Here is a 21,083-nt window from a genome sequence, read left to right as displayed (position 1 = left end):
AGCTGGAAGACAGCTAGCTTGGCGCCTACGATTGCAACACAGCTAACTGTCTAGCCAGGCCCACGCGTGCACATTTTAAACTTAGCAAGCGAACTGGCTAGCTAGCCTGTTGTTGGTTTCATTCATCCCACGTGTGTCAACAGTAACAGACGCAAACTAACTAGTAAGGTAGAGTCATGAATGCATATGTTCTGCTAAATAACCGTTGCAATGTAAGGAGATACTAGATTCAGTTCTAGCCAAGAGTCTTTACTAGCTAACTCCACTTGCCAGTCAGAAGTTGCGTGTGTAGTTAGGCAGCTAGCTGCTATCTAACGAAAGTAGCGTTATCCCTAGCTACTCCTAACAGCACTAACATGATCTATTCATGCATTTTGGGGTAAACTAGCTTGCTTTTAGTTTTGACGTTTCGTATGTAGGTCGCTACGATGTTCACCATCGGCAAGTGCAGGCTGACTGTTGTTGCTACTTTGTACTTGATAGTTGTGGAGCCCAACGTGGTTAGAACTAGCCGCTCTGGCTAAGTCGCGCGGGAGTTCATTCAGATTGGCTGCAGGCTAGCTGGTTAGCTACCTGGACAGCTAGCTGCTGCTGTTCACTTGGCTGTAATGTTCTTGTAGCACTGTTACAGGGAAACGTTGACATGTCTCAAAACAAACGAGGCATGATATGTTCTTCCTTTTCACGTTAAAGAGGCGTGATTGGACGGCTAACTTGAATATATCACATTTTGCACATTTATTTAACTATACGACAGACGAAGTTTGCTGATGACGAAACATGTGTGATTGCTAGTTTATGTGTGGTTGACAGTGGCGGCAACTGTCATTATGAATAGTAATGGTGGAGAACGAGGTCCTCCTTAAGTCGCTGATTTGATTGGGGGAAGAACTGTTTTTTTAGCATCGTTACTTTATAACGCGTTAGACACTGAGTTAGATTGCTGCTTATGTTACGCCTGTGTACAGTTATTTACAGCTGCGGGCTGTAACCACCATAACAGCAGAGTTTTACATACCAAGCCTGCACTGATAAAAGCTTTCCGTGTGTGTGTGTGTGTGTGTGTGTATGTGTTGTTAGTGACGTGTGACCCTGTGTTGTTAGTGACGTGTGACCCTGTGTTGTTAGTGACGTGTGACCCCGTGTTGTTAGTGACGTGTGACTCTGTGTTGTTAGTGATGGGGGATCTCGCTGCCCAGACCACCAGTGGCCTGAAGCCGTTTCCCAGGGTGACTGTGGAGGTGCTGGGAGAGGATGAGATCATCCTGGACTCTGTGCTACGTGGGAAGTTCACTGTTGGTAAGGCCTCCATCCTTTCCCCCCCACATCCCCTTATTAGCTTAGTAATCACAGCCCTGACAGTCACTTGTAAACAAGCATGACTGGGCATCCTACCTCCTTCACAATCATCTGATCCAAACCCAGCAGACACCATCAGCTCTTCCAGAAAACCTGCAAGCACCAATAACTGATAAGAATTATAATCACCTACTGACTGCTTAAAACTGACTTCCAAGTCCCCACCCTAATCAATCCCCCCAGCCCCCACCCTCCTCCTCCACTCACTCCACCTTGCTGCTCGTCCTGTGGCCCACAGGTCGCAGTGGGCTGGCCTGGCTGGCCTGTGGCCCCCACCTGGAGGTGGTCCATGCCGTAACGGGGGAGCGGCGGTCAGCCTACTGCTTCAGCGGGGGGGGGGAGCACCCCCCCACGGTGCTGGCTGCCAGGGATTTCAGCTGGCTGAAGAGGTCGGGTCTCCTGGTGGGGCTGGCGGCCGCCGAGGGAAGCCTGCTGTGCCTCTACGACCTGGGCATTGCACGCGTGGTGAAGGCTGTGGTTGTACCAGGCAGGGTGAGTCAGACATACTGTGGCTGCCTTGTTGCCATTTCACACACACACACACACCAGCCGGTCTTGGGTTCAAACAGTCTTGGGTTCTAAGTTCACTTTCTCACTTCCTCACACACTCAGGCTCTCTGAGTGCTGTAGTGGGCGCTGTGTTTACAGAGTGCTGTGTGAGTGCTGTGTTTACAGAGCGCTGTGTGGGTTCTGTGTTTACAGAGCGCTGTGTGGGTGCTGTGTTTACAGAGCGCTGTGTGGGTGCTGTGATTACAGAGCGCTGTGTGGGTGCTGTGTTTACAGAGCGCTGTGTGAGTGCTGTAGTGGGTGCTGTGTGAGTGCTGTGTTTACAGAGCGCTGTGTGGGTGCTGTGTTTACAGAGCGCTGTGTGGGTGCTGTGTTTACAGAGCGCTGTGTGGGTGCTGTGTTTACAGAGTGCTGTGTGAGTGCTGTGATTACAGAGTGCTGTGTGGGTGCTGTAGTGGGTGCTGTGTGAGTGCTGTGTTTACAGAGCGCTGTGATTACAGAGCGCTGTGTGGGTGCTGTAGTGGGTGCTGTGTGAGTGCTGTGTTTACAGAGCGCTGTGTGAGTGCTGTGTTTACAGAGCGCTGTGTGAGTGCTGTGTTTACAGAGCGCTGTGTGAGTGCTGTGTTTACAGAGTGCTGTGTGAGTGCTGTGTTTACAGAGCGCTGTGTGAGTGCTGTGTTTACAGAGTGCTGTGTGAGTGCTGTGTTTACAGAGCGCTGTGTGAGTGCTGTGTTTACAGAGCGCTGTGTGGGTGCTGTGTTTACAGAGCGCTGTGTGAGTGCTGTGTTTACAGAGCGCTGTGTGAGTGCTGTGTTTACAGAGCGCTGTGTGGGTGCTGTGTTTACAGCGAGCTGTGTTTACAGAGCGCTCTCCTCCCCAGATCACAGCCATCGAGCCCCTGGTGAGCTACGGGGGTGCCGGCGCAGGCACGCAGCACCTGCACCAGAGCCTGCGCTGGTTCTTTGGCGTGGCTGCCGTGGTTACAGACCTGGGCCACATCCTATTGGTTGACCTGTGTCTGGACGACCTGTCCTGTAGTCAGAGTGAGCTCGAGGCTTCAGGTGTGTTCTGTCGTCATGTCTTCAGGACATCTCTGCATTCATTCTCCGTCTCTAACCCTCCTTCTGGCTGCTGTTTCTCTTCTATAATCATGTTGGCTTCTCCCCCCAGACCTGGAGGTGGTGACCCTGTCCCCCTCTGAGGTCCCCCGGCTGAGGGAGATGGAGGCCAGGCAGGGGAGGCACCTGTGTGTGCAGCTCAGCTCATCGGGGCCCGGGGTCTCAGCCCTGCAGTACCTCCCCCGCACCAACCAGCTGGCTGTGGGCTCCACCGACGGAACCCTGCAGCTCTGGAACATGAAGACCCTCAAGAGGGAGTGGGTACCCCGACCCCCCAGCCCCCTCCACACCCCACCCTGACCCCTCCACACCCCACCCTGACCCCTCCACACCCCACCCTGACCCCTCCACACCCCACCCTGACCCCTCCACACCACACCCCACCCTGACCCCTCCACCAGGGGATCACCTGTTGTAACCTGTGTGTGTGTTCTCAGGTACCACTCCCAGCTGGAGGGGGGCAGGGTGCCTGTTCATGCCTTCACCTTCCAGGAGCCTGAAAACGACCCCAGGAACTGCTGCTACCTGTGGGCTGTCCAGTCATCCCAGGAGCAGTGAGTCACCTTGGACCTCACCCTCTCTCTCCTCCACCCTCTCTCTCTCCTCCACCCTATCTCTCTCCCCTCCACCCTCTCACACTTTGTTACTGTCTCTTACTGTCTGCTGCCCCTCTCTCCTCCAGTGAGGGAGATGTGTTGAGCCTCCACCTGCTCCAGCTGGCCTTCAGTGACAGGAAGTGTCTGTCATCTGGCAGGATACTGTATGAGGTCAGCACCACATCCTCAGGAAGACAGCTAACTTTACTGTCCATCTACCAGTACCAGGACTTCTGGGACAGTCTGTTTCCAGAAGGTTCTGTAACTGTAAGGTGCCCACCCTCTCCTCCTCAGGGGTTGGAGTACTGTGAAGAGCGCTACAGCCAAGCCCTGGCAGGGGCCGCCTGGCCTGGCAGGGGCAGCAGCTACCGCCTGCTCAGCTGCCAAACCATCGAGAAGATCCGCCACTCCAACCCAGACAGGGACGACAGCGTCAACGAAGGTACCTCCCTAACACACACCTCTGTCTCTCTCTCACACACACACACACGCTCCTCTCAACGTGTGATGTCCCCACAGTAGCGTCTCCGGACACCAGCGTGTCTGTGTTCAGCTGGCAGGTGAAGCCCTTTGGACAGGGAAACCCTGCCACCTACATCTGTGTGTTCGACATCAACCGCTGGTACCACGCCCAGATGCCTGACTCCCTCAGGTGAGGAGGGGTGGGAGGGAGGCTGGGTGGGAGGGAGGCTGGGAGGGAGGGAGGCTGGGAGGGAGGGAGGCTGGGAGGGAGGGAGGCTGGGAGGGAGGGAGGCTGGGAGATTAGAACCCCGATCTCTCATGTTGTCACAAACACACAGACCCTGTAAGTGTTCACCAGGGATCTTCTAATGAAACTCCAAAACACTGTGTCTCTCTGTGTGTGCGTGTCTCTCTCTGTGTGTGTGTGTGTGTGTGTGTGGGTATCTCTGTGTGCGTGTCTCTCTCTCTGTGTGTGTGTGTGTTCCAGAGCGGGGGAGTCCCTGCGGAGCTGTGCGTACCAGGCGGTGTGGTGTGTGGAGGGTGTGGGGGAGGCGTGGTGGTCCTGCCCCCTGCTGGACGTGCAGGTGCATGAGCGCTCCCTCAGCAGAGGCCTGCCCCCCTCCTGTCCCGCTCCTGACGCCCTCTTCTGCCCCACCGCATACAACTTCGGCAAGTACACGCACATACACATACCACACACGTACTGCTTACACACCTGTACCGACTGCATACACACACTTCACTTTGATTACTGTGTCAAATTATTACTCAGTGCATCACGTCCACACACAACATATAAACTGATCCAACACACACTACTTTAAAAATAAATAAATAAATAAAAACTCTGTGTGTGTGTGTGTGTGTGTGTGTGTGTGAACAGAGGCCAGCTGTCTGCTCAGCGTAGGCCTGGTCCACCTCAGCTGCTCAGGGTACCAGAAGGAGGTGAGGATCTACAGCATCTCATCATCTGTCAGCTCCACTACATTCTCTCACCTGGCTGTGTGTGTGTGTGTGTGTGTGTGTCAGCTCCACTACATCCCTCTCACCTGGCTGTGTGTGTGTGTGTGTCAGCTCCACTACATCCTCTCACCTGGCTGTGTGTGTGTGTGTGTGTGTGTGCAGACCCTGAGCTTCCTGAAGAAAGTGTCTCTGGTGTCCAGTGAGGTGATATCTTCCTGCTACTCTCGCTGCCTCCTGTCTGGTCTGGTGTCCTCACGCCTAGCACACCTCCAGCCCTCCAGCCTGTCTCAGGTACACACACACACACACACACACCCTCCAGCCTGTCTCGGATACACACACACCCTTCAGCCTGTCTCTGTGTGTGTGTGTGCGTGCAGGAGGAGCAGTTAGACGCGGTGCTGAGCACAGCGGTGGAGACCAGCTCTCTGAGCCTCATCACAGGCTGCATCAGGCAGTGGACCACTGAAGGTGAGCACACACACACAGCCTGACAGCACACACACACAGGCATACTGATACCCCCCGTGGTGTGTGTGTGTGTGTGTAGTAAGAGCTGTGTGTTCTGCAGATGCTCCAGGCTGTGTTGTGTCTCTACGCTACATCCTGGAGTGGACCTGGAACAAGGTGGTCCACACCAAGCAGGACCTGGACACTTCCTGTAGGTCTATTTACCCTCCTGAAGGTCTCTTTACCCTCCTGTAGGTCTCTTTAACCCTCCTGTAGGTCTCTTTAACCCTCCTGTAGGTCTATTTACCCTCCTGAAGGTCTCTTTACCCTCCTGTAGGTCTCTTTAACCCTCCTGTAGGTCTCTTTAACCCTCCTGTAGGTCTCTTTAACCCTCCTGTAGGTCTCTTTACCCTACTGTAGGTCTCTTTAACCCTCCTGTTGGTTTATTTACCCTCCTGTAGGTCTCTTTAACCCTCCTGTAGGTCTCTTTAACCCTCCTGTAGGTCTATTTACCCTCCTGTAGGTCTCTTTAACCCTCCTGTAGGTCTATTTACCCTCCTGTTGGTCTCTCTGACCCTAACCTACTGTAGGTCTCTCTTGCTCTATACATTGCTAAAAGTGGAGGAACCCTTTCCAGACAGTTAAATGTAGTGTGTGTGTGTGTGTCCAGGTGCTCCTCTGTTCGACAGCTCCTCCAACTTCACAGACCCCCAGATCCTGCAGCATCTCCAGCACAGTCAAAGGTTGCTGGGCAACCTCAGCATCATCCTCCGCTGCCTGCTGAAGGAGGCCCAGACGCTCACTCACACAGGTACACACACACACACACACTCACACACTCACACAGGTACACACACACACACACACTCACACACACACACAGGTACACACACACACACACACAGGTACACACACACACAGGTACACACATTTCTGCACCCTTATCTCATATTCCCTCCATATGTGTTCCTGTCCTGTGTGCAGGGCAGCAGGGCCTGCTGAATAAGAGCATGGTGTCTGCTCTCCTCTCCCAGTACGCCAAGGTGCTGCTCTGGTTCTGCAGGACGGGACTCCTGCCCGAGGGCTCTGGTACAGAGCGCACCTCCTCCTGCCCTCTGCACCTCCTTCACCTCCTCCTGCCCTCTGCACCTCCTCCTGCCCTCTGCATCTCCTCCTGCCCTCTGCACCTCCTCCTGCCCTCTGCATCTCCTCCTGCCCTCTGCATCTCCTCCTGCCTTCTGCATCTCCTCCTGCCCTCTGCACCTCCTCCTGCCCTCTGCACCTCCTCCTGCCCTCTGCACCTCCCAATGCCTCCTCCTGACCTCTGCACCTCCTCCTGCCCTCTGCACCTCCTCCTGCCCTCTGCACCTCCTCCTGCCCTCTGCACCTCCCAATGCCTCCTCCTGCCCTCTGCACCTCCTCCTGCCCTCTGCACCTCCTCCTGCCCTCTGCACCTCCCAATGCCTCCTACTGCCCTCTGCACCTCCTCCTCCAGCGGTCTGCTGTCTGAGCGGCTGTTCTTCTCTCCCCCCAGATGAGGACTCTGTTCCAATGTCCAGGCCCCTCTACAGGTACTCAGCCATCAGGGGCTACTACACCCTCCGCAGGGAGGAGCTCCACAGGTCAGTCAGCTCTGCACTTCTACTGGAGTTACTACAGCTTTTATCCAAAATGAGAGAAGTGAGCATGTAGCCAGTACAGCAGGAAATCAAAGATCACAAGTATGTAGCTTAGTCTTGAGTGTTTGATGCTGGGATGGTCGCTATGACTGTGTTGCCTGTTCACTGTTGTCATGGTTGGTCCTGCAGGGGGAAAGACTCTGACGGCCTGATGATTGACGGGCTGGTGGGCCAGTGTGGCGTGCGCGTGGCCGACCTGTGGAGGCGGGACAAGGGCGGGACTGGACTGTACCCGCCCCCCACCCTGCATGTGAGCTTTATAACCAACAGCTGGGAGGGAAACAGGAGGTCATGAGAAACCCACGTTGATTATCTGTCTCCGTTTCTCTCTCTATGGCTCTCTGTTTCTTTCTCTCTGTCTCTCTCTATGTCTCTGTCTCTCTGTCTCTCTCTATGTCTCTCTCTGTCTCTCTCTCTGGTTGCCAGGCGCTGCTGGATGTGTACCTGCTGGAGGATGTGGAGGAGACAGCTAAACATGCCCTCGTATCCTTCCTGTAGCTCAGCCCTGCTGATCCTAGTAATGCATCCTCATAATGCTGCTGTGGATGGACACCCTGGGAACATGCGTACACATCACCACTCCAGCCCCTCCACCCTGGGAACATGCGTACACATCACCACTCCAGCCCCTCCACCCTGGGAACATGCGTACACATCACCACTCCAGCCCCTCCACCCTGGGAACATGCGTACACATCACCACTCCAGCCCCTCCACCCTGGGAACATGCGTACACATCACCACTCCAGCCCCTCCACCCTGGGAACATGCGTACACATCACCACTCCAGCCCCTCCACCCTGGGAACATGCGTACACATCACCACTCCAGCCCCTCCACCCTGTGTGTGTTCCATAACAGTCCCCAGGTCATCTACCTGCTGCTGGATGTCATGTACACGTTCCCCAGTAAGAGTGCAGCGTGTGTGGAGTCCTTCCCCACTGCCTTCTCCCTCCCTGTCAGACTGGTTAAACTGGTGCAGGGACTCTGGCTGCTGGACCACCACGACTACCAGGTACACACACGCACACGCTGCACACACACACGCCAGGTACACACACACACACCAGGGGCCTCATGTATAAAGGATTGCGCAGCTTTCATACCAGAAGATGGCCTACGGCCAAAACTCGAAAACCTACGCACAGAAATATTCACATGTATAAAACCGGTCGTACGCCAGATCCTGCGCACCTTTCCTTTATAAATCACAATCAACGTGAAATTGACCGCACGTGAACGAGCCACTGACCCCGCCTTGCCTCCTCCCATAAATTAATATGCAGATGGACTATAAATGCGCTCCTGAGGTCATTTATTTATCTGAATTACCGTATTTCTTCGAATAAACGCCTTCCTCAAAGAAACGCCGGACCAAAAATGAACGTTAAACGCCGCAGCGTTTATTCGAAGAAATACGGGGACTGTGAGATCGAGGTTCTAACAACAGAGGTGGAGGTGAGAAAATGTGTCCTGTTTGGCGGCCTGTCATCAGGTATTAGTGACAAAAGAAAGTCGGCAGAGTGGAAAACTGTCACTATTTGCGCCCTTACTTGTTTTTAACCTGCAGCACTTTGAGATTTAGCTAAATGTAAAGTGCATTACAAATAAAATTATTATTATTATAGGGCCATCAATGCTGTGGGTTCAGAGAACCGGCCCATGACAGAAATTAAGAAATGGTCCGATATAAAACTTTAAATGAAGAAACGAGTGGTGGCACATCGTAACAGCATGGCAGCTATAAGGTTAGCGTGACATGCATTTCCTGAGTGATTTTGTCGTTCGTTTGACAGCCTCAAGTTTAACAGAAGTTATTAAGTGGTGGCGGTGACGCAAGCTTTTTGTGCGTACGCAACGTTTATACATGAGGCCCCAGGTGCACACGCACACAGACCCCCTAACCTGTGCCCTGGGCCCCGTCAGAACTCCCTGGAGCTGCTCCTCCACCCGTCCTCCATGCCGGCCCCGTGGGCCTGGCACCACAGCTGGGTGCTGCAGGCCCTGCTCAGCCAGGGCCAGGCGGTGCTGGCTCTGCGCTACCTGCAAGCCACACGCCCCCTGCTGGCCGAGCCACAGCACGCCCCGCTCTGCATCGCCGTGCTTCTGCACAACAGGTAGGGAGGGGAGATGTGTGTGTGTGTGTGTGTGTGTGTGTGTGTGTGTGTGTGTCATTTCAAACACTTCCTCTCCCCATGTGTCCGGTCCCCAGGTGTGTGGTGGAGGCGCTGGCCTTGGTGAGGCTGCAGACTGAGCGGGTGGAGGAGCTGCTGGGTGCTGTGTTCCTGGGCTGTCAGGACCTGGGTCTAATGACCCTGCTCCTACGCCTGCCGCTACACCTCCGGGAGCAGGTAGGGGGCGCTGCCCTGGATACACACTGGAACCATGGATACACACTGTAACCCTCGCTACACACTCACATCATGTGGGCGACTGTTTCTGTGTGTGTCAGGAGTGTCTGGAGAGCTTCCTTCAGAGTGGGGGGGGTCTCCAGAACAGAGAGCTACTCCTGGTCCACTACCTCCAGCAGTCCAACTACACTGCTGCTCTACAGCTCAACCACAGCCTCAGGACCAACATGGTGGTACGCTCTCTCTCTCTCTCTCTCTCTCTCTCACTCACTCACTCACTCACTCACTCACTCACTCACTCACTCACTCACTCACTCACTCACTCACTCACTCACTCACTCACTCACTCACTCACTCACTCACTCACTCACTCACTCTCTCACACACACACACACACACACACACACACACACACACACACACACACACACACTCCCCCAGTGTGTCCTATTGAGGGTGTGAGCTGCTGTTGTTCTGTCCAGAGCGAGAGGGATTCCAGGGTGAAGGAGCGCTCCAGCACCAGGAATTCCATCCTGGATATGTACGGCAAGGTCCTGCCCCGGACCCAGCGCAGGCTGGCCCTGGAGAGAAGCAGGCCCTACCAGCACCCCTCCACACTCCTCACACACGGTGGGTGTGTGGGAAAGAGACTGTGTGTGTGTGTGGGAGGGTGTGTGGAAGGGTGTGTGGGAGTATGCCAGTACTTCTCTACTGTTTATAGGGCCCTGGTGTGGTCAGCACTTGTAAAGAGCTCTGGATGATGATACTGGTTAACAAGATGTTATAATGAGACTCTGAATCTAACTGTCTATCTACCCATCCCTCTCTCTCCTCTTCCTCCCTCTCCTCCTCACCCTGCTCCTCTCCTCCTCCTCACCCTGCTCCCCTCCTCACCTGCTCCTCTCCTCCTCACCTGCTCCTCTCCTCCTCACCCTGCTCCTCTCCTCCTCCTCACCTGCTCCTCTCCTCCTCACCTGCTCCTCTCCTCCTCACCTGCTCCGCTCCTCTCCTCCTCCTCACCTGCTCCGCTCCTCTCCTCCTCCTCACCTGCCCCCTCTCTCTTCCCCTCCCTCCTCACCTGCCCCCTCTCTCTCTTCTCCTCCTCCTCACCTGCTCCTCTCCTCCTCCTCACCTGCTCCTCTCCTCCTCACCTGCTCCTCTCCTCCTCACCTGCTCCTCTCCTCCTCCTCACCTGCTCCTCTCCTCCTCACCTGCTCCTCTCCTCCTCCTCACCTGCTCCTCTCCTCCTCACCTGCTCCTCTCCTCCTCCTCACCTGCTCCTCTCCTCCTCACCTGCTCCTCTCCTCCTCACCTGCTCCTCTCCTCCTCACCTGCTCCTCTCCTCCTCCTCACCTGCTCCTCTCCTCCTCACCCTGCTCCTCTCCTCCTCCTCACCTGCTCCTCTCCTCCTCACCCTGCTCCTCTCCTCCTCACCTGCTCCTCTCCTCCTCACCCTGCTCCTCTCCTCCTCACCCTGCTCCTCTCCTCCTCACCCTGCTCCTCTCCTCCTCACCTGCTCCTCTCCTCCTCACCCTGCTCCTCTCCTCCTCACCCTGCTCCTCTCCTCCTCACCCTGCTCCTCTCCTCCTCACCTGCTCCTCTCCTCCTCACCCTGCTCCTCTCCTCCTCACCTGCTCTTCTCCTCCTCACCTGCTCCTCTTCTCCTCACCCTGCTCCTCTCCTCCTCACCCTGCTCCTCGCCCTCACCCTGCTCCTCAGTCTCTCGTCCACAGCCTCTCTCCAGTGTCCCCAGGCGCTTGGCCAGTGAGAAGGTTTTGACGAGGGCAGGCTTCATCAGTGACGTGCTGACCAAGATCGGAGAGGTGTGGGTGGGCAAGGAGCCCCTCCCCCCCACCTCCCCCCTCAAAAGGTGAGACCCCCCCCCCAGCTCCTCCCCCTCACACGGTCAAGTGGCGTGTGTGTGTGTTTGTGTGTACTAAACCCTTCTCCTGCCCCCTAGCCCCACCACGACCGGGCTCCAGTCTCCCTCCCCCCTACTGCCCTCTGACCGCCCAGACCCCTTCCTGGGCACCCCCATCACCATGGCAGTAAGAAGGAAGTCCAGGTGAGGTTAACCTTGTCTGTGTTTCAGCACAACTTTGAATGTGTCCCTCCCAGGAACTCCTCTTGAGGACATGTCAGTGGACCTGTGGCCCGTAGTGGTATCAGATGGGTTAGCAGACGTAACGTGTTCATGAACACAGACATGGACCCTGCTTTGGCTAACTGGATGCATTACGGTGCATGGCAGTTGTAGTTAATGTAACCTGAATGTAAAGTATTGCTGTAAACTGTTATTAACTAAGGAATTAAAGTGTTTGTAGCTCCGTATGGACTAGACCAGGGGTCCTGAGCCCTGCAGCTACCTGCCTGTAGCTCAACACTAATCTAGCCCACCTGGCTCTAAGAATGAGCTGGTTGATCAGGTCACAGTCCAGGCAGATCCTGGACCACATGCTGACCCCGCCCTCTCGCACCCAGGCTCCTGGATGTGGTGGTGCCCCCCTTCTCCCCGGCCCCCCTGCTCACTCCCCCCAGGAGGACCTGGGGTCCTCCTAGGAGTTCTACCAAGGCCCCCGAACTCTCCCTGCTGCAGACCCCACAGGTGGTCAAGGTGAGGAGGGATGGAGGGAGCTAGAGAGAGGGAGGGAGGGAGGGGGAGAGAGGGGGGAGGGGGGAGGCGGAGAGAGGGAGCAGTGTATTTTACCTGTGTCGTGTGTGTGTGTGCTTCTCAGCGAGCGCGGGCCCTGGCTGCGTCGGGTCCTGTGTTTTCTTCCTTCACCCCCCAGTCCATCCTCCGCTCCAGCCTGCGCCCCACCCCTGTGGCCTCCCCCTCCGCCTCCCCCGCCCGCTCCCTCACCCCCCCGCCACGCCCCAAGGAGAGTCGCATCACCTTCATAGAGGAGGCCCAGCTCTCCCACCCAGAGAAGGGTGCCAACTGCTGGAGAAACGAGGTCAGTGCACCACCTCGATTTGTATTTATTTATTTTTTACCCTTGTGCTGCCTTCGGGTCACATGACCCAAAGGTTCATAAGGAACCATCGTTGTGTTAACCCTATACAAATAATGATTTTAACCTTTGCAATGTGGGGAGTCTGAGACAGTCCGACGGTTTAAAGAAAATGAGTCCCTTTGTTTTTGTATGCGGTAAAGTTGTCGCAATATGACGGTGGGTCCCAATGACTGATGGGTCAGAATGACCCGAAGCTAACACAAGGGTTAAAGGGGTCATTTACTGATTTTATAGGGTATTTCACACTGTTCCTTAAGGTGTCCGAAAGGGTATGTAACATTGGTTGGGCTGAAAATGGCCCGGGTGCTGTTTTATGAGCCCTAATGCGCCCTGTGAAATAGCCCTGGAATCAAATGAGGTTTTATCCCTTTTTTATGATATGCTCATTGATATTTAGATGAGCTGCGCGCTGATTGGTTGGTTTACAACGAGTGAAGCTGCAGAGCAAAGACTCAACATGACCAACAGCACTCACTGAAACATCGAAGGTGGAGACATGAAATAACAATGTGCATGTAAATCTATTTTGTCTACACAACACTGTTTTCAACAGATTGACTAGATACCATTTGAAATGATAACGCTAGTTGTTTCCACTTCTGTTGTCAACGCAAACAGGATTGATTTAGGTGGGTAACGTTACAGCTTAGCAACCAAACTATCGTGATTCAACTCAGCTTCAGTTAGCTCGAGCCAACTTGCTGAAACTATAAATAAAAAATAACCTTACAAGATCTGGACAAACATGCATTGTGAATTGTAGATTTACATGACAACACGGGTTATTTATTCAAATGAAAGTCAGGAACATAAAATAACGCGTTAGCCCCACTGCCAATAAACAAAATCATCACACGTTCTACTTATGCTAGATACAGGATACATTTGCATTGCTAATAACTCTTAGTGACAAAATCATACTTCAGCTTGTGGTTGTGATGAACATAATGGGGGGGTCAGATGGCTGAGCGGTTAGGGAGTCGGCTATTAATCAGAAGGTTGTTGGTTCGATTGCCGTCCATGCCAAATGACGTTGTGTCCTTGGGCAAGGCACTTCACCCTACTTGCCTCGGGGTAAATATTACCTATATTAAAAACAATTTACCACTAACCAACAAGAGCAACAAGTCTCTAAGCAAGAGTCATTGTGATCCTTGAGGAAACTTAACATTGGGTCCAGCAAACCATTCCTAAGTACTGTTGTACTCCCTGAACAAGTGCGTGCCTTCTCTTGAAGGTGGGGAGACAGTCAGTGTCTCTGATGGAGGTGGGGAGTTGATTCCACCACTGGGGGGCCAGGCAGGAGAAGAGCTTGTGTTGGGACCGGGCGGTCTTGAGTGGTGGGACCACCAGGCGGTTGTCTGAAGCAGACCGTAGGTGGCGGGTGGGGGAGTTGACGTCAACTCTGTATATTTTTTTGAAACCACCTGTTTTTCAGCAGCAGTTTCAAATTGTGAGATTTGATTAGGAAATAGGTGTCAATGGACTTTGAGGTTCAGTGTATGTCCATTTTACCCAACGAACTGTCGTTATTCAACTATGATGAGGTAAACTCGGTTTTGCAGTCAATGACCCCTCTAAGTTTTTCCTGTATTTGTTGACACACATACTATAATATCAGAATATCTGTAATGTGTCATATCTGTGTTCCTGTGTCAATTTGCATGTCATTCTTCCCGTGACCTAAAGGTGGCAGCAGAGAGGGAGTTGGAGCGCCTTGAGTCAGAGAGCGGATCCTCAATCCAGGAGGTTGCCGCGGAGACGGTGTTGTCAGGGCTCTTGCGAACACCGTTGCCGGGGAGACTCAGCCTGGGCCTAGACATGAGCCTGGCGTCCGTCCAATCAGCCGACACTACCTTGGAGTTCCACGACGCCCTCCCCCCCGAGGACCTGGGGGGGGAGGGACCTCTACAGGACGATGTCCAGGAAGTGACCAAACAGGAAGTGATGCAAGGATGCCAAAGGGACACGGAGCCACAGGAAGTGCTGCCCCTCCAGGAAGAAGGGCCCGCAGCAGCCAAACAGCAAAGTGTTCTTACATCTTTAGAACAGGCGCAGGCTGATGAACAGGAAGTTGAGTCGGAGGAACAGGAAGTGACAGCAGAGCGGCTTCCTGAAGAAGTGAAGATGGCGGTTCGCCCAGAACAGGAAGACCAAGTGGTAGAAAAGGAGGAGGAGCCCATTGCCCAACAGGAAGTAGAACACCTTCCTGACCTGAAAGTGGTCGAGGGAGCTAAAGGTCACCAGGAAATGTGTGAGGTGGTCACCGGTGAGGAACCAGGTGAGGAGACCACAGAGCAGGAGGAGGAGAATATAGAGGAGGTGGAGGAGGAGGACCAGAAGGACGAGGTGGTGGTGGTGGAGGAGGATGAGATGGTGGAGGACCAGGAGGAAGACAAGGTGGTGGAGGAGAAGGAAAAGGACATGCAGAAGGAGGAGGACCAGGAGGAAGAAGACATGCAGAAGGAGGAGGAGAAGGTGGTGGTGGTGGTGGTGGAGGAGAAGGTGGTGGTGGTGGAGGAGGACCAGGAGGAAGATGATATACAGAAGAAGGTGGTGGTGGAGGAGGAGGACCAGGAGGAAGAGGACATACAGAAGGTGGTGGTGGTGGAGGAGGAGGACCAGAAGGAGGAAGTTGTGGAGCAGCAGGAGAAGGTGGTGGTGGTGGAGGAGGACATGCAGCAGGAGCAGACGTCTCTTCCAGAGGATCTGATGGAGACCTCAGGTGAGGGTTCCACCTGGCTCATGTGGTTACATTGTGAGATCCAGTGATGGCCAGTGTGTGGTTACATTGTGAGATCCAGTGATAGCCAGTGTGTGGTTACATTGTGAGATCCAGTGATAGCCAGTAGGGATGGAGATTTGAACTGATTTCACTATTCGAATAGTATCCGAAATTATTTTCGAATATCCGGATAATCTATTTTATTAATGTGGTTCCGTTATGTAATTAGCCTGACGTGACGCAAAGCATACAGTAAACACATGAACCACCACACATTCTGGCAATAATTGGGAATGTTAAACTATTAGATTTAAATAAGGTTTGAATAAAGAAAACAAATGAAAGATCAATTTATTAACATGACGAAAAGACAATGAACTTGAAGAAACGCTGCGTCTTCAGACCTATAGGCTCTTAATTTGGCGGAAAAGCGATTCGCCTATTATTATGTGAAATAAAAAGTAGGCTACATTGGACTAAATTAAACACATTGGGTAGGCTATCCTCCATAAAAACCAAAGACACACGGAGAAATATTGCATATTAACTTGGATATTAACTTGGAACCGGAATCCTATAGGATACGGTGCGCCACCACACATTGCGAACATAAACAGCTGATTACGCTAGCTCTACATGGCTACTGGTAAGAAAATAAATAGGCCACAACTGCATTAGCCATACACATTTTTATTTAGGAGAATTAGCATGTAAACATGCTCAGGGGAGAGGCTAGCACGGAGTCGATTTACGAGCAAGCCGGCGTAGAAAAGACTGCAGGAACTGAGGTTGTTGCGTGGTACTGCTTAGCCAGGACACTATGCTTCTTGTAGCGCCAAATGAAATGAAAGGAGACTCGCAGCAGAACGCAGGCGTAGCCTACCTTTTTTGATGGTTTTCATCATTTTTTAACGTCACAACTATTAGAATTCACAACATGACGCGAGGGTTTTTCAATAAAAAAATTTTTTTTTATCAAACTACGCTCATAAGTATTCGAAAAAAGTATTCAAATACTAACTTATTTTAGGATATCCGGATATTCGATTAACCACGCCCATCCCTAATAGCCAGTGTGTGGTTACATTGTAAGATCCAGTGATAGCCAGTGTGTGGTTACATTGTAAGATCCAGTGATAGCCAGTGTGTGGTTACATTGTGAGATCCAGTGATAGCCAGTGTGTGGTTACATTGTGAGATCCAGTGATAGCCAGTGTGTGGTTACATTGTGAGATCCAGTGATAGCCAGTGGGTTTCTACACACAGTCCTCCTGCTCCTGGGACGGTCCCAAGGAGGTGGGAGGAGCCTAGCGCAGTGTTTCTCAGTGTGGCAACCAGGCACCATCAGAATAATAATCAACAAGCAAAATACATGAAAATGATGCTAGGTGATGCTGGATGATGTCTGTCTCTCCCAGGTCTTTCAGACTTTGTGGAGCGTCATCTGTTTGGTGACAACTTGTCTCTCACCCGCTCTGGCATACACGAGGACAGCTGGACCTCCATCAACAGGTATGTCTCACACACACACCCTGATGGTCATGAATGTTCCTGTGAACAGAACAGAACCCAAACACCTTTCTTACCTTCTCTCCCACTCCTCAGTGATCCTGCGTCCGGTGAGGGAGAGGAACCGGTGCCCGAGCCTCCCCGGCCCCTGACCACCCAGACGTCCGTCTCCTCGGGCCCCACAGGGACAGACTCTCAGTGTGAGTCTGGAGTGGCTGGGGTTGGGTTAGGGTTGGGTTTAGGGGTTTGGTTTTAAGGTGCTTCTGGAGAGCTAACAACCTGCACTGATGTCTCTGCAGCTGTGGTCAGTCTGAATGATAGCGAGGACCTCTCAAGCCCTTCCTCTGAGGAGGAGGAGGATGAGGAGGAAGAGGAGGAGGGGTCAGACGCTCCGGAAGAGGAGGAGGATTCTGGCAGCGAGGTGGAAATCATTGAGGAGGTGGCGGGAAACTGGGGTCCAAATTCCAGGCTCTTCACAGAACGACCCGCCCCTCGTTACCCTCCTGACATATCAGAGCAGGACGCCGCTGTGCTCTCATTGGTCACATCCGAGGCAGGCCTAAAAGTAAGGACATTTTTGTGGTGTGGTCATAATCGATTTGCTTAGTTCACTGCAGGCTGGCTATTACTCAATGCTAGTTAGCTTCTACTTAGCTGTGTTTAGCTGCTAGTAGATGCTAGTTAACTGCTAGTAATAGCCAGCCTGTTATGTTATGAAGAATTGGTGCAGGGTCAGTCGTTACATTTAGTCATTTATCAAACGCTCTTATCCAGAGCGACTTAGTCACAGGGACTTCCCCCTGTTAAGTAGGGTGAAGTACCTTGCCCAAGGACACAACGTCATTTGGCACGGCCAGAACAGGCAACCTTCTGATTTAATGGCCCGATTCCCTAACCGCTCAGTCTTCTGACCCCTTCTAGTAGTTGATGTCTCTGTGTACCTCCCAGCAACAGGAGGAGGAGGTGTTCATTGTGAGGCTGGGCACAGGAGGAGCTGAGGAGGAGAGAGGGGACAACTGCTACACCCAGCTGAAGTCCTCCTCCACCCTCCTGGTGCCTTTGGAGCTGGTGGAGGATCCGGGGCAGGCCCTGATCCACCAGGCCCAGACGGTGCTCACCACCCTGGTGCACGGGGTCGAGCCTGAGGGCCCCACCTCCAGAGCTCAGGGCTTCTCCCTGATGCTTGAGGAGGATGAGGATGTGGACCCGGATGCAGACACGTTACCCCTAGAGACCGGTCTGGAGCCCAGCCACGTGGCAGAGGCTGTGGCCCGGCCTGAAGTCCTCTTCCTGGGCACGGAGGAGCTGGAGAGGCCCCTGGAGGGTCAAGAGACAGACATGGTCACCCTGGAAAGGATGGAAGATGTCTGTGAAGGAGCAGAGGCAGTGGAAGAGGCAGTGGTGGAGACTGAGGCAGTAAAAGAGGTAGGGAGAGAGGGAGAAGCAGAGGGAGTGGGTGAGGCAGATGTAGAGACGGAGGCAGGGAGAGAGGGAGAGGTAGATGAAGAGGTAGAGACGGAGGCAGGGGGAGAGGGAGTGGGTGAGGCAAAAGTAGAGACGGAGGCAGGGGGAGAGGGAGTGGGTGAGGCAAAGGTAGAGACGGAGGCAGGGCTAGAGGGGGCGGTTGAGGCAGAGGTGGCAGACGGAGTGGGAGAGGAAGCAGCCACTGCTGCAACAAAGGCAGCACAGATGGAGGCAGATGGAATTGAGGCTGTGGTTACTGTGGATGCAGTTGTGAATGTGGGACGGACTGAGGCTGCGACAGAATCTAACCCCAACGTGTACTCTGAGGCAGCAGAGGCCTCACAGACCAGGCCAGCTGAGTCTGCCTCTGACCTGTGTGAGCAGACAGAGCCCCCCCCTCCTGCAGCTCCCGAGGAGGAGAACCCCATGCAGGAGGAAATGACCTCATGTGGCGAGATGAACTCCACTGAAGCTGAGTTCCAGTCAGACCTCCTGTCCTCCGGCCCAGCAGAGACCAGCCCCGATCCCAGCCTCGGTCCCAGCCCTCAACCTGCGGAGGTCCAGCAGGACCCAGAACTGGTCCAGACAGCCGTTGATGGCGAGGTGGAGAGCGGCGAAGTGCGGGCGGAGGCTGGGATGGACTCCCTCCCAGCCACCCTGGCTCCCTCCACCCCTCCACGCAAGACCAGGGCGTCTGTGACGAGCAGAAACACCCCCCTTGCCCCCCCCAGCACACGCAGGAGGGGCCGCCCCCCTGCTACACCCCGCCTCCCAGCCTCAACCCTCCCACCTGTCCCTCCAGGGACGGAGGTTGATCGCTGCACCCCCACCCCAGCTAAACGCCGTGCCCCTCACCCCCCCAGGACGACCCGCAGCACCAGGAAAACCAGGGGAGGAGGGGAGCAGGAGGGGGAGGAGTCTGTTCTCCCTGCTCCACGCAGCACCAGGAAGACCAGGGGAGGAGGGGAGCAGGAGGGGGAGGAGTCTGTTCTCCCGGCTCCACGCAGCACCAGGAAGACCAGGGGAGGAGGGGAGCAGGAGGGGGAGGAGTCTCTTCTTCCTGCTCCACGCAGCACCAGGAAGACCAGGGGAGGAGGGGAGCAGGAGGGGGAGGAGTCTCTTCTTCCTGCTCCACGCAGCACCAGGAAGACCAGGGGAGGAGGGGAGCAGGAGGGGGAGGAGTCTGTTCTCCCGGCTCCACGCAGCACCAGGAAGACCAGGGGAGGAGGGGAGCAGGAGGGGGAGGAGTCTGTTCTCCCTGCTCCACGCAGCACCAGGAAGACCAGGGCGGGGTCCCCCTCAGCCCCCAGGTCAGACCAGGGGAGCCCAGCTAGTGACCCCCCTCCACGGGGGACTACCAGAGGTAGAGACACACCCAACACACAGAACACAGTTACCAACACAAACAGGCACCATGTTGAACTCTCCTTCCTGTTACCCCCCCGTGTGACAGGAAGGAGAGCAGCGCCTCCAGGGACGGCTGAGGCTCCTCCCTCCTCACGTACCAGACGAGCCACAGGGGTGAGTTCTGCTGCGTCACGCCACACCCTGACCTCTAACCCTTACTCTGACCTCTCACCACACCCTGACCCAACTACACCCTGATATGAGTATATCAATGGAACAGCTGTAAGTGGTGTTTTGGTCTCCTCAGGATCAGGGCGAAGCAGGAGGCGAGGTTGACGGCAAGAGGGTTCCCAGGGGCAGCAGGAAGAGACTCACCAAGTACGACCTGGGGGGGGGGGGGTGGTGTTGGTTAATAGTTGTGTTTTGGGGGGATGGTGTTGGTTAATAGTTGTGTTTCGGGGGGATGGTGTTGGTTAATAGTTGTGTTTGGGGGGGATGGTGTTGGTTAATAGTTGTGTTTTGGGGGGATGGTGTTGGTTAATAGTTGTGTTTTGGGGGGATGGTGTTGGTTAATAGTTGTGTTTTGGGGGGATGGTGTTGGTTAATAGTTGTGTTTTGGGGGGATGGTGTTGGTTAATAGTTGTGTTTTGGGGGGATGGTGTTGGCTGACATGTCTCTCCTGCCCTCCTCTCTCCTCCAGGGGCAGAACAGCTTCTCCTCCTCCAGCTGTAGCTGATGTCATGTCCCCCCTGCCCAGCCCCGCCCCGCCCCTCCCCAAAGCCCCGCGGACAGCAGAGGACGCCCCGCCCCTACGCATGAACCTCCGCTACAAACGCATCCTGGACTCTATCCTGCCCAAGCCAGTCACACGCAGGAGGAAGCTATGACCAACGCTGTTTTAGTCTGAAACCTTTTGTAGAATGTACATGTTTTAATTTTGCTACAAATAATTAGAATAAAATTGAATTGATATTTTGCTTGGCTTTTAATGTTTTGATAAGATTAAAGAAACAATCAAGATGCCAATGTTGGTATTTTATTTTTTTTAAATGTAAAGTATTTTGTGATGTTTTTGGAAGAAGTCTTTGTATTCATAGCAGCAGCCAGCACACCAGGCTGCTGTTACTGTGTTCAGAGGTCACAGGAAGCATTCTGGTGTGACGTTAAACCACAAAACACCTGATACTGGATTCATCTTTAACACTCGTCTTGTGTATGTCTTGAACTCTTTATTGTTTGTAGACATGGAAAAACATGCTTCACCCATGCTCTAGCGTTCTCAAAGAAACTTCCAGCACATTGTGTAGTGTTTCCTCAGCAGCATACTTGTATCCCAAACAGGTGTGTGGTGTCTGTTCAGGGATGCTGTGCTGATTGGCTTGTTTTACCACCATCAGTTGCTTCCCCTCTCACTTCTAGGTGGGTCTCCATTGTGTTTTGTTGATTTATCTTTGACAGTTAAAGCTGATTTTTATCATGAAGAGTTTTGTCTTTTGTTCTACCTCTGGGAGGGAGATGAGCATCCTGAGGTGATGCTGC

At 53.7% G+C, this 21,083-nt stretch overlaps 1 protein-coding gene across 1 annotated transcript; it reads left to right on the top strand.

Moving 5' to 3' along the window:
• The first annotated feature begins 125 nt into the window (after nt 1–125).
• Nucleotides 126–21,025, top strand: ahctf1 (AT hook containing transcription factor 1). The gene is made up of 36 exons (XM_084667836.1): nt 126–163; nt 1,177–1,299; nt 1,598–1,851; nt 2,747–2,927; nt 3,037–3,241; nt 3,422–3,538; nt 3,667–3,751; nt 3,875–4,022; nt 4,100–4,232; nt 4,530–4,711; nt 4,926–4,987; nt 5,168–5,296; nt 5,386–5,476; nt 5,577–5,666; nt 6,126–6,266; nt 6,440–6,544; nt 6,990–7,077; nt 7,264–7,384; nt 7,561–7,617; nt 8,003–8,149; nt 9,061–9,251; nt 9,347–9,485; nt 9,587–9,718; nt 9,968–10,115; nt 11,205–11,355; nt 11,446–11,550; nt 11,967–12,099; nt 12,221–12,439; nt 14,189–15,224; nt 16,643–16,736; nt 16,830–16,933; nt 17,033–17,298; nt 17,682–19,560; nt 19,651–19,718; nt 19,852–19,922; nt 20,245–21,025. Coding segments are annotated over exons 1-36 (7,383 nt in total). The 5' UTR covers nt 126–162; the 3' UTR covers nt 20,432–21,025.
• The last annotated feature ends 58 nt before the right edge of the window (nt 21,026–21,083 follow it).

This window comes from Hypomesus nipponensis, chromosome 12 (assembly GCF_054491055.1).
Source record: "Hypomesus nipponensis isolate SF chromosome 12, ASM5449105v1, whole genome shotgun sequence".
NCBI classification, from domain to species: Eukaryota; Metazoa; Chordata; class Actinopteri; order Osmeriformes; family Osmeridae; genus Hypomesus; species Hypomesus nipponensis.
This window is presented reverse-complemented; position numbering and strand designations above follow the sequence as displayed.